Genomic DNA, 22,379 nt, shown 5'->3' on the forward strand with positions numbered 1-22,379 from the left:
GTTTCCAGACTGGGACCATGCAGTGATGGACAGGGAGTGGTCTCACTCTCCTCCGGACCAAACCAACATTTGTGCCTCTTCAAAAATACCTCAGATCCATTCCACAGACCCATAGCTAATAGAAAATCACCTTGGTTTTGTCAGATAAGTGTCTCTGTCAAAACTGCTGAGGTATGTAGAGCACCTCCTATTACCAGACTGGGACCGTGCAGTGATGAGCAAGGTGTGGTCTCACTCCTGTCATGACCAAAGAAACATTTGTGCCTCTTCAAAAATACCTTAAATTTATTCTACAGATCCACAGCTAATAGAAAATCACCTTGTTTTTGTCATATAGGGTCTCTGCTAAAGTTGACTTTACCTGGTCCGGGAATTTTTTTTCTAAAGCAGGGTTTAGGCTTTCATTTCATTTTGAAAGGTGCTGCCAAGCTAGTGTCACTTAATGTAGCTAGCAGTACATTACAATTTGGCAGTACTGCTACATTAGCAGAAGGCTGCAGTATGTGTCCCAAAAGCCTAATATACTCACAGATTGATTCAGGTCTGTTTCAGGTGGAGGCACTGCCAAAGTAAAAGTATCATTTTGTTATGCCACATTAAAAACATTAACATCGGTCACATTAAGAACCTAGGTCATCCCATGTGTTATATACTGTATGAATTTAATGTTGTACCTCTGGTTATGGTTTCACTTCTGTGTTGATATTCAGGTACACTTTCACTGCTATAGCACCTGAACCTGTCTGACCCCATGTTGAGTCTCTTGATCCAACTCTTCTCTAACCTTATTCTGACCTTCAGCAGCCCTGCTGTTGTGTTTAGGGTGAGTTATGTCAGTAAGAAGAGAATTGTACCCAGTGCACTTTCTGCTGGGCCAGAGCCAACTCCTCTTCTACAAGAGCAGGATAAACATAGTCTCAGGCGGAGGGTTTGTAGAGGGAGTAAGAGTTTGAGGGGTTGGTGAAGAGCAGGATCTCACTAGAATTCCTCTAGTAAAACTGTGGAGATACTGTAATTGTTTGGGGTGCTATACTGTAAGGGTTCTAGTGAATACAAGCTATATTTTAGTTCAGCCAAGTTAAATAAACATGTACTGTGCTCATTGAACTTGAGGGGGTCCGAGGCTACGTGTCCCTAGAGTAAAAAGTTGGAGAGCTAGAATCACGACAGCACTATGGAGAGATCCAGAGTGTACGGATCAACTAGTGAGCTTGGAGGTGTGGGTGAGTTTAAATTCAATAGACAGGGGGAAAAAGGGAGAGATTATCAGGAAAAAAGAGGAACAGAAGGGACTGGATAAGGATTGGTAAAATGTCTGGAGAGGATGAACATAGTGCAAGGCATCCACATTCATTCTCAAAGAAAAAACACTCAGGATGTGTGGTTGTGTTCTGGCTGCTGTTGTGTTCAGGATGAGTTATGTTAGTAAGAAGAGAATTGTACCCAGTGCACTTTCTGCTGGGCCAGACCCAACTCCTCTTCTAAAAGAGCAGGATTAACACAGTCTCAGGTGGAGGGTCTGTAGAGGAGGAGAGTGTTTGAGGGGTTGGTGAAGAGCAGAATGTCTCTAGAATTCCTCGATTAAAACTGTAGACTCTTGTCTGAAGGTGTTGGTGTGTTTTGACTATGTTACATGTGGGAGTCTGTGTAGAGGGTCTTTCATGTGTAAAACGTGTGCGGTGTTGTGTAGTTTTACGAGGGATGAGATTTGTTTAGTTTCATGATCAATTTCTTTATTCTTTTTATTACTTTTTATTACTTTTTGTAATAATAATTATATAATTGCTTAATATAATTATTAATTATTTTTTGTGGTGTTATAGTTAAAACCCAGTTTTTTTTTTTCTTCAAATGGTTTATTTTCTTTAGATGGGAAAGTTGTTTTTCTCAAAATATCTACAAACATCAAAATCTCCAGTCCACTTACTCCAGTATTGGTCATTTACATTTGGGATTAATAAACCATTTGAAGAAAAACAACAACACTGTAACTAACTAAAATAACTATAAGAAGATGACATCATAATAAAATATAATAATAAATGTGAATCAATTTTTATTATGGTTAAAAGTCAAAGTCTCTCTATTTCTGTTTCCCATTTCCAGTCACTGTAGCTCCGTGTGTCTCCGTTTCCCACTGTCTCCCTTCCTGAAAATTTCTTCTCATCTTTCTTCTTCCTCATGGAACCCAAATTTTGATGCAGCTGTTAACTTCATCATCCTCATCAATGGACACTCTGAGATGGATAATGACATGAAGTTGTATATTGCTGCTGAGCTTGGTGTTGTAGTGAAGACTTGGAAAGAAAGATGTGGAAGAGCTGTGCAGATGTTCAGCTGTTCTCCTGTCTTTGTGTCTGCAGGATGGAGAGGTGTAACCTAACAGAGAGATGTTGTGAAGATCTGGCCTCTGTTCTTCAGTCTCAACACTCCAGTCTGACAGAACTGTATCTGGGTGAGAATAACCTGGGGGATTCAGGAGTGAAACTGCTGTCTGCAGCTCTGAGGGATCCCAACTGTAAATTTACAACACTGAGGTAAGTGAACACTGGTGATTTCTTTGTTTTTTATTGTTTGATGTAGATATTCTGAAACGCACAACATTCACTTTTTCACATACATCAGAAAGTAACACCTAGGAAGTACAAAACAAGAAAGAAAGAGGGCATACAGAAAGACAAAAAAACTGCTACACAACTTTATACAAGTTCTTGTCTCTGGCTTCTTTGTTAATATCTCATTGCTGAGAGACTCGACATGCAAACTTTCCCACTTTGCCCATCTTTTTACACATATGTTTATGCTGTTGTTGATTTGGAATTCTGTGGGTAACATTGTCTATGAGATTTAATTCATAAAGTCCTTCTTCATTTGAATACAAGGTCAGTCTAGCTTTAATCAGTTTCTAGTGATTTATTTCATTGCTGTCATCTTGACAGTTCTAAACAAGTATCTTTCTGCCTCTGAAGGCAGCTCATCTGGTGTTTGTCCCAGAAGAAGAAGGACTCCTAATAAGGATTGTTGTATATTTCTTCAAGATTTTGAAGACTGGGCCAACCCAAATTTCTCATTTGTATCTTACTCTGAACTCTTGAATTCCTACTGTATTTTCTAATATTCTATATACATCTGAAAGGATGTAGCTGTGGAAGTGAGTTAGGTATGCAAACTTTATCAATATGTTAATCTCTTATTTTAGTCTCATTTAATTCTTCTCAGCTTTGAATTTCCCCAGTGTTTTCTCCTCTCTCTGTGCTTTAACCTTTCCTGTCTGACCATGTCCTGCACTGATCCTTGTGCTCTGAACCCTGCATGTTAAACGACTCTGCCTGGTGCTTTAATCAGTTCCTCTCAGCTCAACCCTTCCATTTCGATCATGTCTCTAGTTTCACTTTCTCCTGCCTGCCCTGCTTGCTTCCAGCAGAGCCCGCACCTGGATTCAGTCTCCAGGTTACTGCTTCCATCAGCTCAGTGCAAGAGATAACATACTGGGGCCCTAGGTTCAATTCCAGACCTGGGGTGCTATCTGTATGGAGTTTGTATGTTCTCCCCATGTTTGTGTGGTGTTTCAGTTTTCTCCCACAGTCCACAAACATGCTGGCAGGTTAACAGACTTGTGGGAAAGCTTGCACTGGTATGAGTGTGTGCTCTTTGATAGACTGGCATCCTGTCAAGGGTTCAATCCTGCCTTGTGTCCAGTGCCTCCTGGGACAGGCTCTGGATAATTGTTTATTAAAAGTGATGTTGATGGTGTTCAAATGCTGCACTACCACTTTGTCAATTAGCTGACAGTATAAACATATCCCTGTAATGACAGATAAAGTCAAATTTCAGGGCAAACGTCAGTCTAGATTTATTTGGGAGGGAAGAACACCTCAGGTAAAACCTACAGCACTCAAACACTCCCAGCTCTACAGTCTAACTTCTGTGCAGCTTAAAGCTTCAACAACCTGAGTGACCGCTCCCCAGCAAAATGGTGAAGAGGTATTCATCTCACTTAAAACATTATGTTTTACACCTAGTATAACTCAAAGCATTATGAAAATAATTAAATTCTGCAATTAAAATACATTAATCACTTAGAAAAACTCAAGAAAGGAATAGTTGTTTTGATGATTGAGAGAAATAGCATGGCACCCTGACTTTTAACCACACAAAATAGACAGACGTTTTAGAAATGGTCATTGAGGGGCATAAGACAGAAACAAGGAGGAAGACAGAAATCCTGGAAGTACATTCATTCTTGTTGTCCCAATCCTTCCCAAGAGCAAGGGAGAAATTAATTTCCATTTTTTTAAGTTTTGCTTCATGTCAGAATAATGTCAGATTCTGTCTGCACTGCTTCTCGGAGGTTACTACTAATGTAGGATCTAAATGATGGAAACAATGATTTGGACGAGCTGTGCAGATGTTCAGCTGTGAGCCTGTCTTTTTGTCTGCAAGATGAGTGAGTGTGGACTTACAGAGAGATGTTGTGAAGATCTGGCCTCTGTTGTTCAGTTTAACACTCCAGTCTGAGAAAACTCTATCTGAGTGACAATAACCTGGGGAATTCAGGAGTGAAACTGTTGTCTGCCATTCTAAGGAATCGCAACTGTAAATTAACAGAACTGTGGTAAGTGAACACTGGTGATTTTTGTGTTTTTTTATGTGCTAATGCTGAGACACAACATTTGCTTTTTCACATGCATCAAAAAATGAACACCTAGGAAGTACAAAACGAGAAAGAAGGAGGGCATATAGAAAGATAAAAAACTGCTACGTGATTTTATACAAGTTGTTGTGTGTGGTTTCTTTGTTAACATCTCATTACATATTAACATGACATATTAGACATCTCGACATGCAATCTTTCCCAGTTTGCCCATCTTTTTTACACATACTGTATATAGGGATGCAGCCATTTAAAATGCACGGAGTACACTGCGGTAAAACAAGGAATCACCTTGTAAAACTGCCAGGTGGAGCTAATAAAGCTTAACGTCTTACAGATGCAGCCATTCAAAGTGCGCGGTACAGACACGTACCGGAGGTAATTGGCTACGGTGTCGCGCATTGTGACGCACGATGACGGGGTACGTGATTGGTTGACCGACAGGGGCACTCGTGGTCCGTTGGTCTGTCGTAGAAAGATTTACAGTAAACGTCTTTACTGTGCCCGTTGTAGTATTGAATATTTATATGGAGTTTTACCACTGAAGGGAAATCTTAGTAGCTGAGCATAAAAAGAATAGGAGCATACTGTAACGCGTGTGAAGGCCATAAACGATATTAATTTTGGAACATAAACATACAGTATATGGCTGGTCTCGGTACTTTAAAGAAAAAATACTCACCAGTATTCCATTTCTCCCTAAACATTTTAAGCATCGAAGTCTTTAACTAACGAGATACCGGAGTCAACAAGCATACTTTTAGAATTCGATTAAAAGGGAATATAATATGGAATCGCGTATCTAAAGAAATTAATAATGATATAATGATATTCATGTACCGCAACACAAGAATAGTACACGCTGTACATTGTCTGTTGATAATGTTTCTGTAGTGCTTTTTCAGCACTCTGCATGTGACCTTGCCGGTGGCGCCGTTGGTTAGGTTCCTGACTCCCATGTCACATGGTCTGTGATCAAATCCCACTGTGGAACCATGACTTTTTTTTTAACAAACATATCTTTGAAAAAATGAAACGTTTCCCTTGGTCAGAGATTAAATAAAACCTCACTCGCACCAAACAAATTTATATTTCTAAATATCACAACATGATCGAATTTAAGTCATTTTAATAACAATGAATAGTTACCTAGGCGTTACAATATAAACATTTATATTGATTTAAATCGCGTTTTGATTTAAATCGCAAACACAGGTTTAAATATATGTGTTTTTTGATTCACAATCAGACAGATGCAACATAAATTGATATCTTTGTTCATGCACAAACAGTGGCATGTTACATTATTAATTTGGGTGTCTCCTCTTGCCAGAAAGCTCTAAATTGCATTTTGAGTGCGGTTTTGGACTTTTTCTAAATTGCAACCCATAAATAAAGCTGATACAGTTTAGACTTATTTTAAACTGTATTACAGCAGCACAATAGACAATGCAACGTAAATTGCAAAAATGCACTTGGAATCTGTCCAAGCCCTACTTGTCAGGCATTTTCTTTTACTGCAACGGACATAAAAACTCCCTTGCTTTTTACAGAGCGTTTCATAATTTCTAACTTCGAAAATTATTTAAACTGCGACACTTATCATTCATTCCATTCCATTCCATTATCAGTCCCATTTCTCCCTAAACATTTTAAGCATGAACGTTTTATGAAACGGTACCCAAATATGCGATTGCTGTATGGAATGAATTTTAATGTAAAAAAATTATTTAACACAAAAATTAAGCTGTTTACATCTTCCGCCTGTGAACAGTCACCCGTTGCTACCCAACGCAGAAACACAGCCACTAACTTGCAAAGAGAGGACATTAGCTAGCTAATATGATAAAGAAATAAATGATTATTTTATTTCTTTTGCACATTTATTTGAACATTTCCATCGATTGTACAAGCACTTGGAAACTGTCCAATCCCTAGTTCATCAGGCATTTTCTTTTAAGCTGCGGGCATTTTCCTGGTCTGGCGCCGATCTGTGTCTTCTAGGATATAATGCCAGCGAACTCTTGTTTTTATGTCCACTATAACAGACAAATCTCCTTTGCTTTTAACCGAGCGTCTAACCCCTCTGATTGGAGAAAAAAGACGTGCTGGTTTGCTATACATACTGTACCAGGAAGATGATTTCTTTCTATTCGAAACGTGCATTTTAAAAGTTTAAGAAGTAAAAACCTTACAGCGTACACAGATTTCTAAACTGATCAGGATCGTTATCTTTGTCTTATCCATAATAATGTTCACCGCTCTGTCCAGCAAATTAATAATAAACTTTATTTTATATAGCGTTTTAAACGAATAAGTAATTAGATTGCTCAGAAACCTAATCGCTTTTTCTACATAAACACAGCGTGATTGCTCTCTGAAAATGCTTTTTCTTTTTATTTAGGCTCAGATTTCAACTATAGATCGTATTATTATAAACTTTCTTGGAAAAATGTCTTTTATGTAAACCATGTTTGCTATTAATTCATTTAGGGCTAGAATATGTTCATTGTCTTCCAATCGAGTCGAGTTGACATTAGAAGCTTGCCACGCCCGGACTGTTACACCAACGCATTAGCATGTTAAAGCGATTTCATTGAGGAGCCTAGCTTTCTTAACTAGTAAGTACTGTACTTCCTTGGTTTTGGAGGGGGGAGGTGTCTTTCGCTGGAAATCTCGCCCCCTTCTACTTTGAAAATACCTGTGAAACCAGTTTAATTCGTCACAGCCAGCACTCCCGCAGAGAGGGGGGTTGTACTCGTTAATGTCTTAGCCAGAACACATCATTATATCTCATTTTGTATTTCTATAAAAAAATCGTTTGCCCAGCTTAACACTATTGCTGTTGTTTTTATCCTGTAAAGTGCTTTGAGGAGCACAGCTTTCTCACCACTTATATTACTTTTTGATACGATCCTTACACAAAGCAGAAACTTCTTGTATTTTCTGATATACAAAGCAGTGTATTTTCCGATGACATACAAGTGGAAAGATTACAGATTTTAATCGTCTTTTTTCTGAACCAGGGAAAATCTGATCATGTTTCTCTATAACAATAATAAAAAACTTTATTTTCCAATGTATAATCCTAATTAAGATTTGTAATAATTTTAAACTGTGTATAACAGCATGTTAATCATTAAACATTAAAAAGTTGTTATATTTTATAAAAGCAAGATTACTCAGTTGGACAAAAGTACACAACCTTCCACCTGCATCATAAATATTTTAATTATGCAGAAATATTTTATGCATCAAAGTCTTTACGGAAGATATTACTAATAGTATTAATAATGAATGACCTTGGATAAGCTGTAAACTCAATGTATTACCGTGGTCCACTTTCTTTGTAACCATCTTTGTAAACGAAAATACTTTATTTTTTAATTGACAAAAAGTAACACCAAAGCACTTCTGATCACGTATTCATTTCCAGTCATACAAATTAAGTTTTGAAAATCTCTGATTCACCATGCCTTTCACATGCACATAAACAATATTAATTTAGGAACATAAACATATTATGTAAACTGTATATGGCTGGTATTGGTAGTTTTAGTAAAAAATACACACCAGTATTCATAAACATTTTAAGTATCAAAGTCTTCCATGTGATTATTTTGGAAACGTTTTTATGTGCCTGTTCTGACTATATTAAGTTTATATACATTGTAGAAAATTATAGTGTTTGAACATTTACTGTGAATATGCTCGTTATCACAGTAAAAACATGCATACTTTTTAGAATTTGATTAATAGGGAAAATAATATGGAATTGCTTATCTAAAGAAATTAATAATGATATAACGATATAATTAATATTCATATACTATAGCTCAAATTATCACAGTAGTACACTTTCTTTGGAAATGTCTGTATCAGTTTCACTCCTTCCCATGTAATTACTTCTGTGGCCTAATGGGTTAGGCATGTGCTTTATTTACCCCCATTACCCCCATTTTCGTGTTTACTTAAATACTTTTATTGATTCACAATCTGACAATGCATTGTAAATCGTTATCTTTGTCTTAGGTAAGTTTAAGCATAGCTTTCTCATCATTTACGTTTATTTTTCATACCATCGTTAAACACAGCAGGAGCGTAATGTATTTCCTAATGAGATCAAACGTGGGAAAATTAGATTGGAATCATTTTTATTTTTTAAATAAATTTGAGAAAAGTGTCATCTATACAAAAAAGTTGTATTTATTTAATACCACTTGATAGTTATATTAATAGAGATAAGAATTTAAGTTGTATACTGTTTAGACTTTTAATCATTGTAAACTGTATTACAGCATGTTAAGCATTAAACGTGAAAAAGTTGGTATATTTTATAAAAGCAAGATTGCTCAGTTTTACAAACGTACACAACCTTCCACCTTCATCATAAATATTTTAATTATGCAGAAATACTGAGATGGTTAATTTTAGTAAATATGTTGACAAATATCTGAATTTTTACCAGAAAAATTAGTATCCAGCTGTGAATCAGCTATGTGACCTTGCCCCCCTGAAATTGTGGGAAAGAGGTTTAGTGGGCAGTGTAGTGACCATAGTGTGTTTTAATACACTGTGTAGTATAACAGTTAAAGCTTGTTTTTTTTTTATGTTTGTAAACGCTATTCTTGCAAGTACATTTTGTACAGTGTGCTTCTCTGTGTTAGCTGGTGGGCAAACGTTTGAGGTGAAAATTCATCCACAAGGAGAGGACCTTTAAAGCAGAGAAGACCGCACCAAACGTTTTCGGCTCTGTATGTCGCTCAAGACGTTTCTCTTTGACACTTTCTTTAGTCATAGAGGTGGGAAGATGCTTCCCCCTTCCCTCTGCCTGCCTCACCTCTTCCCATTTTAACCATTTTAGTGGTTTCATTAGTGACAAAGGCTAAACTTTCTTGGAAATAATGTCTTTTATGTTTTGCAAAAAACTGACTTGCTTTAACAAAATATATTTACAAATCATTTTCCCTGGCAATCTACCTAAATGCCCATCGCCTCTTTTTACACTTTTTAAAAAGAACATTTCAATGTTAATGCGACACGGAAGATGTTATTAATAATGTAGCACTTTCGGGCTCACCTGAGTATGCAGCTGAAACGTCACTGTTTAAACGAATAAGAAATTAGATTGCTCATAAATCTAATAACTTATTCTGCATAAACATAACGTAATTGCTCTCTGAAAATGCTCTTTTTCCTGTCCGTTTAAAGTTATACTGCGCAGTGGGGGACGGTGCGCTATTTTGTCAGCAACCTGCTAATCTGCTCAACACGTAGAAAACATGATTTTATTTCTGTACGGAATGCGCGGAAAGTGTTTCAAAAGTTTAAGAGAATTTAAAAAGAATTTACAGCTTACACAAAGACTTAAACTACAGTATGAAAATACGAGTGTTTCGGAAAAAAAGGACATTTGATTGCTGATTTCCTTATATTTATTTTAAAAATGCTTTTATTTATTCACAATCTGACAATGCAAGACAGAACAAAAGCATCTGTGAAATCACATTCCTGAGTGTCCCCCACTGCACTCAACAATTTTAGGAAGAACACGAAACAGCCTGTTAACAGCTTATTTTTTGCCTAATCTGTCTGCTGCTAAAAAATCACACCCAACTTTTTAATAGCAGCAGACAGATCAGCTAATCAAGGAAGAAAACAATTATCTGCTGTTTTCTGCTGAGGCTGGGAGAGAAAATCTTCTCTATAACTCGTTAGTTTACAGAGCAATTTCGCCAGAGCCTCACCTTGTCCAAAAATACTCTTGTGTCAAATTTTTTGTTTGGCAGGATTTGAGCTACAGTATATGAATACAACTATATCGCTATTATTTTTTTTTATTATATATATATTCCTTAGTAATCAAATTCTAAAAAGTACGCGTTTTTTTTACTGCGATAACGAGCTTAAGTATTTGCAGAGGTTAAAACATTATTACTTTTTCCGAAGTATATACAGTAAACTAACAGATGAAGCCATTAAATATGCATGGTACAAACCCGTACCGCACGCACACGGCGTACTACGGTATGTGATTGGCTGGCCAAAATGACTGACAGGGGCACATGTGGTGCATTGGTCGGTATTGAAAAGATTTAATCATTTAATCTCTGTACTGTGTATGTTTTAATCTGTTTAGTATTAAATATTTCTATGGAATTTTACAACTAAAGGAAAATTTTAGTAGCTGAGCACAAAAAGAAGAGGAGCATAATGCATCTTATGATCATAAACAATATTAATTTAGGAACATAAACATATTATGTAAACTGTATATGGCGGGTATTCCACTTTCTCCCTAAACATTTTAAGCATCAGAGTCTTACATGTGGTTATTTCGGAAACGTTTTTACGCGCTCCTTCTGACCATATTAAGTTTATATACTTTGTGAAAACTGATAGTGTTTTAACCTTTTCTGTAAATACGCTCGTTATCGGAGTAAACAAAAGCATACTTTTGGAATAGGGATTAATAGGGAATATAATATGGAATTGCGTATCTACAGAAATTAATGAAGATATAATTATATTCATGTACTGTAGCACAAACTGTAGTATAAGACTTTCTATCGATATGTGTACGGCTGTTCCAGTGCTTTTTTTTCCCATGTGATTGCGTTTGTGGCATGATGGCTTAAGTGACTGATTTATATGCCTGGGGTGTTCAAACCCACCTATCACCATGAGTTTTCTTTTAACAAATTAGATTTTAACTTATAGATCAGCACCTCACAGGGCATCTGGAGAAACCCCAGCTAATCTTCTCTTTGGACGTGATATCCGGAGTAAACTACCATACGTGGAAAAGAAAGAAGAAGAGCCGAGGGACATTCAAAAGACAAAAGATATCCATAGACATCATGAGGAGTACACACACAAAATGAAATTATATGCAGACCAGACACATCGAGCAAGGGATCACAACTTCAAGGTCGGTGATGTAGTGTTTGTGGCTGGCCTAGACAACGGTAAATTGGATGCCAAGTTCAAAGACACTCGCTATGTGTTATTGAGAAACACCTCTTGTAACTCTTTTGAGTTAGTGAATGTGGAAGATGGCTCAAAAATAATGAGAAATGTAAAACATCTTCGACACGTTCCTCCATTGGATCTTGATTTTGAATCTGCAGAAACAGAAAATGCTGAGAATACAGGACTTTCTGATGTGGAGGAAGTGCCGAGTCCTCAGACAGTGGAGAGTACATCCGTAGGAGAGCCAGTAACTTTACCCAGAAGTGAAGTAACAACCAGAAGTGGCAGGGTTATCAGGAAACCGGCTCGTTACAGAGACATTTACAAATATAGGACTTGCATAGCTCTCTAAATGTTAAATTGCTCTATTTTGTTTGTTATCTATGTAGATGTTGCTTAGACTGCTAGAAATAAGGTGATATTTAGAAGTGACTTAAGTAGAAATTGAACTAAAATTTGAGTTGGTACGCATAGAAATAGTTGTAAAAAAGAAAAAAAAGTTGAATGTGTTGAATAGAAATGGAAGGTTTTACATACATTTTGTTGTAATAGTTAATAACCGTTTACTGTGTGTTGATATAGAATTGTTACAATTGTATGGTAAAGTTATGGACTGGGAAGGGATGTAGTATAGTGAGTAGACATCGGGAGACAACAGAACGAGAGAGTAGAAGACGGGAATATATGGTGTAAGGGCGTGATATGTGTAGTTAATAAAATAGTTAAAATAATATAAGAACGGCTCTTTATTAAGATACACAACAGATATAAAGACACGGAAATCTGTTATACAGCGTTTGATAGTGGTTGCTCGGAGCCTGGGATAATGCTGGCATTTTAGAAACTTTCTACATGCGTGCGAATACCGTGACACAAGGAAAACGAAGGAAAAAGTAATTTCGTGAGCACGAATTGTAAATCGTTCCCTCGATATAACTTTTTTTCCTACTGATGGCCCCTCCCGGGCTCCGTAACAAAGTGTTATCACACTTAAATTATTTAAACGAATACCTCTCCCACGTATTTATACGTTTTTTGTACTTCGGAGGTATCAGACAGTACGCCGTCTTGTACTCTACCATTTCTGTCAATAAGCTTACGTGTGTTTTAAATCCAGTCGAGTCTGTTCCTTCTGTAGCCTTGAGTGAATTTATGTAGTTTTCATATGCATTTTTTGTTGTTTTAGTACAGTATGTGAATATAATGTTAATATTAATACATTCAGGTGAAATACAAGTTATATTGTAGTTCAACCAAGGTAAATAAACATAGCAGAAGGGCTAGTGACGCTAGCTTGGCAGCACCTTTCAAAATAAAAGACCCCTAACCCTGCTTTAGGGGAAAAAAATCCTGGACCAGATAAAGTCACATTTATAGCACAACAACAATTTGTACATCCTTAAAACTGGGTGGAATGTGATACAGAGACGCACAGGTAATAGGAAATTGCCGTTCTTCATTATTTTTTTTCTTTCTTGCAATCTCTGTGGTGTTTTTATATCCCTTTCTGCTTGCAAACTGACACAGAGCTGTGCTCTTCTAGACAGGAAAAAGTCTAATTCCTGACAAAACAAAAAATTGTGCCTCTCCAAAAGTAGCTAAAATCTATTCTACAGACCCACAGCTAATAGAAAATCACTATGGTTTTGTCAGATAATCGTCTTTGCAAATGTTGCTGGGGTTTATAAGACCACTTGCTGTTTCCAGACTGGGACCATGCAGTGATGGACAGGGAGTGGTCTCACTCTCCTCCGGACCAAACCAACATTTGTGCCTCTTCAAAAATACCTCAGATCCATTCCACAGACCCATAGCTAATAGAAAATCACCTTGGTTTTGTCAGATAAGTGTCTCTGTCAAAACTGCTGAGGTATGTAGAGCACCTCCTATTACCAGACTGGGACCGTGCAGTGATGAGCAAGGTGTGGTCTCACTCCTGTCATGACCAAAGAAACATTTGTGCCTCTTCAAAAATATCTTAAATTTATTCTACAGATCCACAGCTAATAGAAAATCACCTTGTTTTTGTCATATAGGGTCTCTGCTAAAGTTGACTTTACCTGGTCCGGGAATTTTTTTTCTAAAGCAGGGTTTAGGCTTTCATTTCATTTTGAAAGGTGCTGCCAAGCTAGTGTCACTAAATGTAGCTAGCAGTACATTACAATTTGGCAGTACTGCTACATTAGCAGAAGGCTGCAGTATGTGTCCCAAAAGCCTAATATACTCACAGATTGATTCAGGTCTGTTTCAGGTGGAGGCACTGCCAAAGTAAAAGTATCATTTTGTTATGCCACATTAAAAACATTAACATCGGTCACATTAAGAACCTAGGTCATCCCATGTGTTATATACTGTATGAATTTAATGTTGTACCTCTGGTTATGGTTTCACTTCTGTGTTGATATTCAGGTACACTTTCACTGCTATAGCACCTGAACCTGTCTGACCCCATGTTGAGTCTCTTGATCCAACTCTTCTCTAACCTTATTCTGACCTTCAGCAGCCCTGCTGTTGTGTTTAGGGTGAGTTATGTCAGTAAGAAGAGAATTGTACCCAGTGCACTTTCTGCTGGGCCAGAGCCAACTCCTCTTCTACAAGAGCAGGATAAACATAGTCTCAGGCGGAGGGTTTGTAGAGGGAGTAAGAGTTTGAGGGGTTGGTGAAGAGCAGGATCTCACTAGAATTCCTCTAGTAAAACTGTGGAGATACTGTAATTGTTTGGGGTGCTATACTGTAAGGGTTCTAGTGAATACAAGCTATATTTTAGTTCAGCCAAGTTAAATAAACATGTACTGTGCTCATTGAACTTGAGGGGGTCCGAGGCTACGTGTCCCTAAAGTAAAAAGTTGGAGAGCTAGAATCACGACAGCACTATGGAGAGATCCAGAGTGTACGGATCAACTAGTGAGCTTGGAGGTGTGGGTGAGTTTAAATTCAATAGACAGGGGGAAAAAGGGAGAGATTATCAGGAAAAAAGAGGAACAGAAGGGACTGGATAAGGATTGGTAAAATGTCTGGAGAGGATGAACATAGTGCAAGGCATCCACATTCATTCTCAAAGAAAAAACACTCAGGATGTGTGGTTGTGTTCTGGCTGCTGTTGTGTTCAGGATGAGTTATGTTAGTAAGAAGAGAATTGTACCCAGTGCACTTTCTGCTGGGCCAGACCCAACTCCTCTTCTAAAAGAGCAGGATTAACACAGTCTCAGGTGGAGGGTCTGTAGAGGAGGAGAGTGTTTGAGGGGTTGGTGAAGAGCAGAATGTCTCTAGAATTCCTCGATTAAAACTGTAGACTCTTGTCTGAAGGTGTTGGTGTGTTTTGACTATGTTACATGTGGGAGTCTGTGTAGAGGGTCTTTCATGTGTAAAACGTGTGCGGTGTTGTGTAGTTTTACGAGGGATGAGATTTGTTTAGTTTCATGATCAATTTCTTTATTCTTTTTATTACTTTTTATTACTTTTTGTAATAATAATTATATAATTGCTTAATATAATTATTAATTATTTTTTGTGGTGTTATAGTTAAAACCCAGTTTTTTTTTTTCTTCAAATGGTTTATTTTCTTTAGATGGGAAAGTTGTTTTTCTCAAAATATCTACAAACATCAAAATCTCCAGTCCACTTACTCCAGTATTGGTCATTTACATTTGGGATTAATAAACCATTTGAAGAAAAACAACAACACTGTAACTAACTAAAATAACTATAAGAAGATGACATCATAATAAAATATAATAATAAATGTGAATCAATTTTTATTATGGTTAAAAGTCAAAGTCTCTCTATTTCTGTTTCCCATTTCCAGTCACTGTAGCTCCGTGTGTCTCCGTTTCCCACTGTCTCCCTTCCTGAAAATTTCTTCTCATCTTTCTTCTTCCTCATGGAACCCAAATTTTGATGCAGCTGTTAACTTCATCATCCTCATCAATGGACACTCTGAGATGGATAATGACATGAAGTTGTATATTGCTGCTGAGCTTGGTGTTGTAGTGAAGACTTGGAAAGAAAGATGTGGAAGAGCTGTGCAGATGTTCAGCTGTTCTCCTGTCTTTGTGTCTGCAGGATGGAGAGGTGTAACCTAACAGAGAGATGTTGTGAAGATCTGGCCTCTGTTCTTCAGTCTCAACACTCCAGTCTGACAGAACTGTATCTGGGTGAGAATAACCTGGGGGATTCAGGAGTGAAACTGCTGTCTGCAGCTCTGAGGGATCCCAACTGTAAATTTACAACACTGAGGTAAGTGAACACTGGTGATTTCTTTGTTTTTTATTGTTTGATGTAGATATTCTGAAACGCACAACATTCACTTTTTCACATACATCAGAAAGTAACACCTAGGAAGTACAAAACAAGAAAGAAAGAGGGCATACAGAAAGACAAAAAAACTGCTACGCAACTTTATACAAGTTCTTGTCTCTGGCTTCTTTGTTAATATCTCATTGCTGAGAGACTCGACATGCAAACTTTCCCACTTTGCCCATCTTTTTACACATATGTTTATGCTGTTGTTGATTTGGAATTCTGTGGGTAACATTGTCTATGAGATTTAATTCATAAAGTCCTTCTTCATTTGAATACAAGGTCAGTCTAGCTTTAATCAGTTTCTAGTGATTTATTTCATTGCTGTCATCTTGACAGTTCTAAACAAGTATCTTTCTGCCTCTGAAGGCAGCTCATCTGGTGTTTGTCCCAGAAGAAGAAGGACTCCTAATAAGGATTGTTGTATATTTCTTCAAGATTTTGAAGACTGGGCCAACCCAAATTTCTCATTTGTATCTTACTCTGAACTCTTGAATTCCTACTGTATTTTCTAATATTCTATATACATCTGAAAGGATGTAGCTGTGGAAGTGAGTTAGGTATGCAAACTTTATCAATATGTTAATCTCTTATTTTAGTCTCATTTAATTCTTCTCAGCTTTGAATTTCCCCAGTGTTTTCTCCTCTCTCTCTGTGCTTTAACCTTTCCTGTCTGACCATGTCCTGCACTGATCCTTGTGCTCTGAACCCTGCATGTTAAACGACTCTGCCTGGTGCTTTAATCAGTTCCTCTCAGCTCAACCCTTCCATTTCGATCATGTCTCTAGTTTCACTTTCTCCTGCCTGCCCTGCTTGCTTCCAGCAGAGCCCGCACCTGGATTCAGTCTCCAGGTTACTGCTTCCATCAGCTCAGTGCAAGAGATAACATACTGGGGCCCTAGGTTCAATTCCAGACCTGGGGTGCTATCTGTATGGAGTTTGTATGTTCTCCCCATGTTTGTGTGGTGTTTCAGTTTTCTCCCACAGTCCACAAACATGCTGGCAGGTTAACAGACTTGTGGGAAAGCTTGCACTGGTATGAGTGTGTGCTCTTTGATAGACTGGCATCCTGTCAAGGGTTCAATCCTGCCTTGTGTCCAGTGCCTCCTGGGACAGGCTCTGGATAATTGTTTATTAAAAGTGATGTTGATGGTGTTCAAATGCTGCACTACCACTTTGTCAATTAGCTGACAGTATAAACATATCCCTGTAATGACAGATAAAGTCAAATTTCAGGGCAAACGTCAGTCTAGATTTATTTGGGAGGGAAGAACACCTCAGGTAAAACCTACAGCACTCAAACACTCCCAGCTCTACAGTCTAACTTCTGTGCAGCTTAAAGCTTCAACAACCTGAGTGACCGCTCCCCAGCAAAATGGTGAAGAGGTATTCATCTCACTTAAAACATTATGTTTTACACCTAGTATAACTCAAAGCATTATGAAAATAATTAAATTCTGCAATTAAAATACATTAATCACTTAGAAAAACTCAAGAAAGGAATAGTTGTTTTGATGATTGAGAGAAATAGCATGGCACCCTGACTTTTAACCACACAAAATAGACAGACGTTTTAGAAATGGTCATTGAGGGGCATAAGACAGAAACAAGGAGGAAGACAGAAATCCTGGAAGTACATTCATTCTTGTTGTCCCAATCCTTCCCAAGAGCAAGGGAGAAATTAATTTCCATTTTTTTAAGTTTTGCTTCATGTCAGAATAATGTCAGATTCTGTCTGCACTGCTTCTCGGAGGTTACTACTAATGTAGGATCTAAATGATGGAAACAATGATTTGGACGAGCTGTGCAGATGTTCAGCTGTGAGCCTGTCTTTTTGTCTGCAAGATGAGTGAGTGTGGACTTACAGAGAGATGTTGTGAAGATCTGGCCTCTGTTGTTCAGTTTAACACTCCAGTCTGAGAAAACTCTATCTGAGTGACAATAACCTGGGGAATTCAGGAGTGAAACTGTTGTCTGCCATTCTAAGGAATCGCAACTGTAAATTAACAGAACTGTGGTAAGTGAACACTGGTGATTTTTGTGTTTTTTTATGTGCTAATGCTGAGACACAACATTTGCTTTTTCACATGCATCAAAAAATGAACACCTAGGAAGTACAAAACGAGAAAGAAGGAGGGCATATAGAAAGATAAAAAACTGCTACGTGATTTTATACAAGTTGTTGTGTGTGGTTTCTTTGTTAACATCTCATTACATATTAACATGACATATTAGACATCTCGACATGCAATCTTTCCCAGTTTGCCCATCTTTTTTACACATACTGTATATAGGGATGCAGCCATTTAAAATGCACGGAGTACACTGCGGTAAAACAAGGAATCACCTTGTAAAACTGCCAGGTGGAGCTAATAAAGCTTAACGTCTTACAGATGCAGCCATTCAAAGTGCGCGGTACAGACACGTACCGGAGGTAATTGGCTACGGTGTCGCGCATTGTGACGCACGATGACGGGGTACGTGATTGGTTGACCGACAGGGGCACTCGTGGTCCGTTGGTCTGTCGTAGAAAGATTTACAGTAAACGTCTTTACTGTGCCCGTTGTAGTATTGAATATTTATATGGAGTTTTACCACTGAAGGGAAATCTTAGTAGCTGAGCATAAAAAGAATAGGAGCATACTGTAACGCGTGTGAAGGCCATAAACGATATTAATTTTGGAACATAAACATACAGTATATGGCTGGTCTCGGTACTTTAAAGAAAAAATACTCACCAGTATTCCATTTCTCCCTAAACATTTTAAGCATCGAAGTCTTTAACTAACGAGATACCGGAGTCAACAAGCATACTTTTAGAATTCGATTAAAAGGGAATATAATATGGAATCGCGTATCTAAAGAAATTAATAATGATATAATGATATTCATGTACCGCAACACAAGAATAGTACACGCTGTACATTGTCTGTTGATAATGTTTCTGTAGTGCTTTTTCAGCACTCTGCATGTGACCTTGCCGGTGGCGCCGTTGGTTAGGTTCCTGACTCCCATGTCACATGGTCTGTGATCAAATCCCACTGTGGAACCATGACTTTTTTTTTAACAAACATATCTTTGAAAAAATGAAACGTTTCCCTTGGTCAGAGATTAAATAAAACCTCACTCGCACCAAACAAATTTATATTTCTAAATATCACAACATGATCGAATTTAAGTCATTTTAATAACAATGAATAGTTACCTAGGCGTTACAATATAAACATTTATATTGATTTAAATCGCGTTTTGATTTAAATCGCAAACACAGGTTTAAATATATGTGTTTTTTGATTCACAATCAGACAGATGCAACATAAATTGATATCTTTGTTCATGCACAAACAGTGGCATGTTACATTATTAATTTGGGTGTCTCCTCTTGCCAGAAAGCTCTAAATTGCATTTTGAGTGCGGTTTTGGACTTTTTCTAAATTGCAACCCATAAATAAAGCTGATACAGTTTAGACTTATTTTAAACTGTATTACAGCAGCACAATAGACAATGCAACGTAAATTGCAAAAATGCACTTGGAATCTGTCCAAGCCCTACTTGTCAGGCATTTTCTTTTACTGCAACGGACATAAAAACTCCCTTGCTTTTTACAGAGCGTTTCATAATTTCTAACTTCGAAAATTATTTAAACTGCGACACTTATCATTCATTCCATTCCATTCCATTATCAGTCCCATTTCTCCCTAAACATTTTAAGCATGAACGTTTTATGAAACGGTACCCAAATATGCGATTGCTGTATGGAATGAATTTTAATGTAAAAAAATTATTTAACACAAAAATTAAGCTGTTTACATCTTCCGCCTGTGAACAGTCACCCGTTGCTACCCAACGCAGAAACACAGCCACTAACTTGCAAAGAGAGGACATTAGCTAGCTAATATGATAAAGAAATAAATGATTATTTTATTTCTTTTGCACATTTATTTGAACATTTCCATCGATTGTACAAGCACTTGGAAACTGTCCAATCCCTAGTTCATCAGGCATTTTCTTTTAAGCTGCGGGCATTTTCCTGGTCTGGCGCCGATCTGTGTCTTCTAGGATATAATGCCAGCGAACTCTTGTTTTTATGTCCACTATAACAGACAAATCTCCTTTGCTTTTAACCGAGCGTCTAACCCCTCTGATTGGAGAAAAAAGACGTGCTGGTTTGCTATACATACTGTACCAGGAAGATGATTTCTTTCTATTCGAAACGTGCATTTTAAAAGTTTAAGAAGTAAAAACCTTACAGCGTACACAGATTTCTAAACTGATCAGGATCGTTATCTTTGTCTTATCCATAATAATGTTCACCGCTCTGTCCAGCAAATTAATAATAAACTTTATTTTATATAGCGTTTTAAACGAATAAGTAATTAGATTGCTCAGAAACCTAATCGCTTTTTCTACATAAACACAGCGTGATTGCTCTCTGAAAATGCTTTTTCTTTTTATTTAGGCTCAGATTTCAACTATAGATCGTATTATTATAAACTTTCTTGGAAAAATGTCTTTTATGTAAACCATGTTTGCTATTAATTCATTTAGGGCTAGAATATGTTCATTGTCTTCCAATCGAGTCGAGTTGACATTAGAAGCTTGCCACGCCCGGACTGTTACACCAACGCATTAGCATGTTAAAGCGATTTCATTGAGGAGCCTAGCTTTCTTAACTAGTAAGTACTGTACTTCCTTGGTTTTGGAGGGGGGAGGTGTCTTTCGCTGGAAATCTCGCCCCCTTCTACTTTGAAAATACCTGTGAAACCAGTTTAATTCGTCACAGCCAGCACTCCCGCAGAGAGGGGGGTTGTACTCGTTAATGTCTTAGCCAGAACACATCATTATATCTCATTTTGTATTTCTATAAAAAAATCGTTTGCCCAGCTTAACACTATTGCTGTTGTTTTTATCCTGTAAAGTGCTTTGAGGAGCACAGCTTTCTCACCACTTATATTACTTTTTGATACGATCCTTACACAAAGCAGAAACTTCTTGTATTTTCTGATATACAAAGCAGTGTATTTTCCGATGACATACAAGTGGAAAGATTACAGATTTTAATCGTCTTTTTTCTGAACCAGGGAAAATCTGATCATGTTTCTCTATAACAATAATAAAAAACTTTATTTTCCAATGTATAATCCTAATTAAGATTTGTAATAATTTTAAACTGTGTATAACAGCATGTTAATCATTAAACATTAAAAAGTTGTTATATTTTATAAAAGCAAGATTACTCAGTTGGACAAAAGTACACAACCTTCCACCTGCATCATAAATATTTTAATTATGCAGAAATATTTTATGCATCAAAGTCTTTACGGAAGATATTACTAATAGTATTAATAATGAATGACCTTGGATAAGCTGTAAACTCAATGTATTACCGTGGTCCACTTTCTTTGTAACCATCTTTGTAAACGAAAATACTTTATTTTTTAATTGACAAAAAGTAACACCAAAGCACTTCTGATCACGTATTCATTTCCAGTCATACAAATTAAGTTTTGAAAATCTCTGATTCACCATGCCTTTCACATGCACATAAACAATATTAATTTAGGAACATAAACATATTATGTAAACTGTATATGGCTGGTATTGGTAGTTTTAGTAAAAAATACACACCAGTATTCATAAACATTTTAAGTATCAAAGTCTTCCATGTGATTATTTTGGAAACGTTTTTATGTGCCTGTTCTGACTATATTAAGTTTATATACATTGTAGAAAATTATAGTGTTTGAACATTTACTGTGAATATGCTCGTTATCACAGTAAAAACATGCATACTTTTTAGAATTTGATTAATAGGGAAAATAATATGGAATTGCTTATCTAAAGAAATTAATAATGATATAACGATATAATTAATATTCATATACTATAGCTCAAATTATCACAGTAGTACACTTTCTTTGGAAATGTCTGTATCAGTTTCACTCCTTCCCATGTAATTACTTCTGTGGCCTAATGGGTTAGGCATGTGCTTTATTTACCCCCATTACCCCCATTTTCGTGTTTACTTAAATACTTTTATTGATTCACAATCTGACAATGCATTGTAAATCGTTATCTTTGTCTTAGGTAAGTTTAAGCATAGCTTTCTCATCATTTACGTTTATTTTTCATACCATCGTTAAACACAGCAGGAGCGTAATGTATTTCCTAATGAGATCAAACGTAAATAAAATAAAATAAAATTTTTATTTTTTAAATAAATTTGAGAAAAGTGTCATCTATACAAAAAAGTTGTATTTATTTAATACCACTTGATAGTTATATTAATAGAGATAAGAATTTAAGTTGTATACTGTTTAGACTTTTAATCATTGTAAACTGTATTACAGCATGTTAAGCATTAAACGTGAAAAAGTTGGTATATTTTATAAAAGCAAGATTGCTCAGTTTTACAAACGTACACAACCTTCCACCTTCATCATAAATATTTTA

At 36.8% G+C, this 22,379-nt stretch overlaps 1 protein-coding gene across 1 annotated transcript in view; it reads left to right on the forward strand.

Moving 5' to 3' along the window:
* Positions 1-22,379, forward strand: part of LOC107076093 (NACHT, LRR and PYD domains-containing protein 3-like) — a 179,222-nt gene that overhangs the window by 90,097 nt on the left and 66,746 nt on the right. The window contains exons 7-8 of the mRNA XM_069180091.1: positions 2,364-2,537; positions 15,689-15,862. Coding sequence (XP_069036192.1) covers positions 2,364-2,537; positions 15,689-15,862 — 348 coding nt within the window. The remainder of the gene's footprint in view (positions 1-2,363; positions 2,538-15,688; positions 15,863-22,379) is intronic.

Source organism: Lepisosteus oculatus, chromosome 18 (assembly GCF_040954835.1).
Source record: "Lepisosteus oculatus isolate fLepOcu1 chromosome 18, fLepOcu1.hap2, whole genome shotgun sequence".
NCBI lineage: Eukaryota > Metazoa > Chordata > Actinopteri > Semionotiformes > Lepisosteidae > Lepisosteus > Lepisosteus oculatus.